This window comes from Erinaceus europaeus, chromosome 16 (genome assembly GCF_950295315.1).
Source record: "Erinaceus europaeus chromosome 16, mEriEur2.1, whole genome shotgun sequence".
Taxonomy (NCBI): domain Eukaryota; kingdom Metazoa; phylum Chordata; class Mammalia; order Eulipotyphla; family Erinaceidae; genus Erinaceus; species Erinaceus europaeus.
The window spans coordinates 76,883,048-76,886,703 of NC_080177.1; the positions used below are offsets into that span (position 1 = coordinate 76,883,048).

Below are 3,656 nucleotides of genomic sequence, written 5' to 3' on the forward strand. Positions count from 1 at the left end.
ACAGTCCACAAAAATAAATAAGGAACACCAGAGACCAAGGGCCATGGGCAATGCATCACTTTATTTCTTTGGCTTTCCAACGTCACCCTCAGATAAAGTAAACTCCGTCTTGCACCTGCCTGCCTGGCTGCTGTGTGGTCTTCACTGAAGGGCAGGGCACAGGCTCCACAGAGAATCTCAGCAAAAAAAAAAAGGCAGGATGGGGGGTGGGCGCGAACCATCCAGGTTCAGGCTGGAGGGGACAGCAAGTGTCCACATCAGGTGAGCCAAGTCCCAGCAAGCAGAGACTCAAGCCCTGGCCCCCACACTTGCAAGGGACAAACAGGCCAGCCCCTCAGGGAGTCATTGTCTCAGGGTCTCTTGGAGCTCACCCTCTGCACAAGGTGAGCCGGCACCCTTTCCCTCGGGAGTGCCGCACAGAAGCCACACAGCTCTGCACATCACATTCTTAATGTTCCTTTGGAAAACATTTTTGAGTGAGTGCCAATCCCCAGAAGGAAAGAGAAAGACTTGCATTCTGCCCAGTGGGACAGATGGTCAAAGCACAATACTCCTTTTGTCCCTGGGAGCAGCTGCAGAAGCAGCTTTAGCTAACCATTCTTCCTCCATACCACCGCCCCCCCAAAAGCAATGGTAACTTCTAGAGGCAGCAAGAGGGCCCAGTCGACCCACTTAAATTAAAAAAATAATAACAATCAAAACTAAAGCCAAGACACGGTAATGAAAGCACAAATGTGGCCAGAACGTCTCAGCAGTAGTAGCATACTTCTGCACTTGCATTGAGTGAGGTCCCAGGACTGATCTCCAGCACGTGGAGAAAAAAAAAGTGTGGGGGGGGGAGAAAAAGAAAAGAATGGTAAACAACTGATGAGAACATCTCTGCATCTCTGTTCTTTCTGGCTCTTTCTGCCCTGGAGGCAGGAAACACAAATCTGCCATCTGATTCAGGGCAGGCATTGTGGGAGCTGGGGCGAAGGGTACCATGTCAGGGGGAATGTCAGGAGCCTGAGCCTTCCTCCCCAGGCCCTCTCTCTCACACAGCCGTCAGCCATCCACCAGGGTGAGGCCGTCATAGAGGGCTCGTTTCCACATGTAGTAGGTGGAGCGGGCAGTGAGGGGAAAGAGGGCACTGAACTCTTTATAGGAGGGGAAGCACTTGGACTGGAAACGCTTCTGCAGGAACAGCTTGGCCTGGGCCTTGAACTTCGTGGAGGTGAGCATGTCCATCATCAGCACCTGGCTGTCCCTGACACCTGCCGTACCTGCCGTTGCCACTGCCACCACAGGAGGGTTGGGCAGAGACCCACTAGGGGACCAGCCCTCCCCTGGGGGCTGGGCTGAGGTCTCCCCTAGCAGGACCCCCTCTCCAGAAGGCTCTCCCAGGGGCCTCCCTGGTTTCTCTCCCGGGGAAGTCGCCACCTGCAGGGACTCCTCGGGTGGGGCTGTGGTGGCTGTCATGTTGCCGGCCACTTTCCCCTGCTTCTCCTCTGGCTCCTGCACCCCTTCTTGGCCCAGGGTGAGAGGCTGCTTCTTGAGCTTGGACCGGTTTCTAGGCCAGCCTCGGGCAAGACTCTTCCAGACCCAAAAGGTCGAGGGTAAGAGGCTGGGGTACCGGAGGCGGAATCGACAGAAGGGGAGGTTACCTTTTTGCACCTGCTTTCGAGCAGCCCTGCGGAGACGCCTCTGCCATCGACACAGGGGGATCCGGGGGGGCAGGAGGGCCCGGGGGGGAGTGGGTGCTTCCCCACCAGTGTCTTCCTCTGCCCCCTCTGCTGCCTCCCCATTCCAAGGGGGCAAGGCCTCTTCTGCGGCAGAGGCCGGTTGGGGGGTCCCAGTCTCTAAGGAGCCTGTGGCTGGCTTGAAGTTGGGGTTCGTTCGGAGGGCCTTGCGGCGCCAGTTATAGTAGGTGGAGCGGGAGATGCCAGGGAAGCGCCGTTTGAAGCAGCGGTAGGGCACCAGCGTGTTCAGGGAGATGCAGTGCTCCAGGTACAGCTTGGCCCGCTGCATCAGAAGCATCCCGGGGTTTGACACAGCCGGCGAGGGGCCCCCCGGCTCCCGGGCCCCCCGCTCCTGTGACACCTTGTCCGGCTGCTCGGTGGCCAGTGCCTCCTTGGGGGCCAGGGCCTGGCAGGCGCCGTTGCCCAGCAGCTCGTGCTTCCAGGCGTAGTAGGTGGAGCGGGAGATGTCCGGGAACCTCTGCAGGAACTGCTGCAGCGGCACCAAGCCCCCCCGGTGGAAGCTGTCCTGCAGGAAATACTTGGCGGAGAAGCGGGTGGCCACCTTCTGCAGGTGCTTGGGGGACTGGCGCCGCCAGCGGTAGAAGGTGCTCTTGGTGACACTGTAGCGCTGGCAGAGGCGGGAGCAGCGCAGGCCGGCCTCTCGGTTCTGCAGCTCCAGCGTCCGGCCGGGCGGGGTGTCCACCGCCTCCTCAGCCTCCACCTCCTCCAGCCCCACCACCGGCGCGAAGTACTGGTGGCGGAACAGGTGGCTCCCCAGCGGCCGGCCGGCCCACATGATGTGCAGCGTGGCCGGCGTGTGGTCGCAGCGCCGGGGCCGGATGACCCGGTTGAAGTAGGGTCGGATCTTGAGGTTGCGCCGCGGGTAGATGGAGTAGATGTTGCGCTGCAGGACGGAGGCGAGGGCGTACAGGTGCCACATGTTGGAGAAGCTGCTGGGGAAGCAGCTGGCTTTGACGTCGGCGTCGAAAATGGCCTCCAGCGTGGTCGAGGGCAGGCTGCTCATCTCGGGGGCCTCCTCCGAGCACAGCGAGTAGCGCACGGCCTGCAGCATCACCTTGGAGTCGATCATGCCCTGCAGGTAGTAGTGCCTGTGCAGCAGCATCTCCACCACGGTGCGCGCCCGCAGCTCCAGGCTCAGCCCCGCGTCGCCCCACAGCAGCATGCTGGCCGCCTCGAACAGCAGGCTGCCCTCCCCCTCGCACACCAGCGGCAGCATGTTCGGGGGGGCATCCTCTGGGTACAGGCTCAGGGCCACCGAGTCCACCTCCAGGACCTGGAGGCCGGGGCCCCCCACCTGGCAGATGGGCAGGGTGAAGGAAGACAGGACCTGCTTGGCCTCCAGGGCGGCGCTGACCAGCCCCTCCAGGCCCTCACACTCCACGGCTTCCTGCAGCTCCTGGAGCACGTGCTGCACCAGCTGCTCCCGGGATGACATCCTGCCGGGACAAAGGACACAACTCAGGCAGGACAAGGAGCGAGTACAGCAGAGACTTGCAGGTTTGATCCTAGGCACTAGATTACAGCCATCTGGGTGTTCCAGTCAAAACAGGGCTAGGACGCCATACCCAGACGATGAGCCGGGTAGCGGCACACCTTGCAGGGTCCACACATCACCAGGGTTCGAGTTCTTACCCCTGACCTGCAGGAGGGGAACTTCACAAGTGGCAAAGCAGTCAGGGCTGGTTGGTAGTACACCCAGTAAAGCACACAGTACTAAGTGCAAGAACCTGCACAAAAATCCTGGTTTGAGTCCCTAGCTCTCCACCTGTGGGGGTTGGGGTGGGGGGGACACTTTACAAGCAGTGAAAGCACTTCTGCAGGTGTCTATCTCTCTCCCTCTGTCCCGTCCCATCACACCCCCACCCCGCCCCCAAATTCTCTCTGCCCTACCGAATAAAAATGGCAAAAATGGCCACC

At 60.6% G+C, this 3,656-nt stretch overlaps 1 protein-coding gene across 1 annotated transcript; it reads right to left on the minus strand.

The window, feature by feature from the left end:
• Window positions 1-377: 377 nt before the first annotated feature.
• On the minus strand, window positions 378-3,174 carry VRTN (vertebrae development associated). Its single transcript, XM_007521726.2, has one exon. The coding sequence runs from the start codon at window positions 3,172-3,174 to the stop codon at window positions 1,045-1,047; it is 2,130 nt and encodes a 709-aa protein (XP_007521788.1). The 3' UTR covers window positions 378-1,044.
• Window positions 3,175-3,656: the final 482 nt, after the last annotated feature.

Excerpts from the sequence above, each read along its gene's own strand:
- VRTN (XM_007521726.2), bottom strand. The coding sequence starts at position 3,174 with ATGTCATCCCGGGAGCAGCTGGTGCAGCACGTGCTCCAGGAGCTGCAG.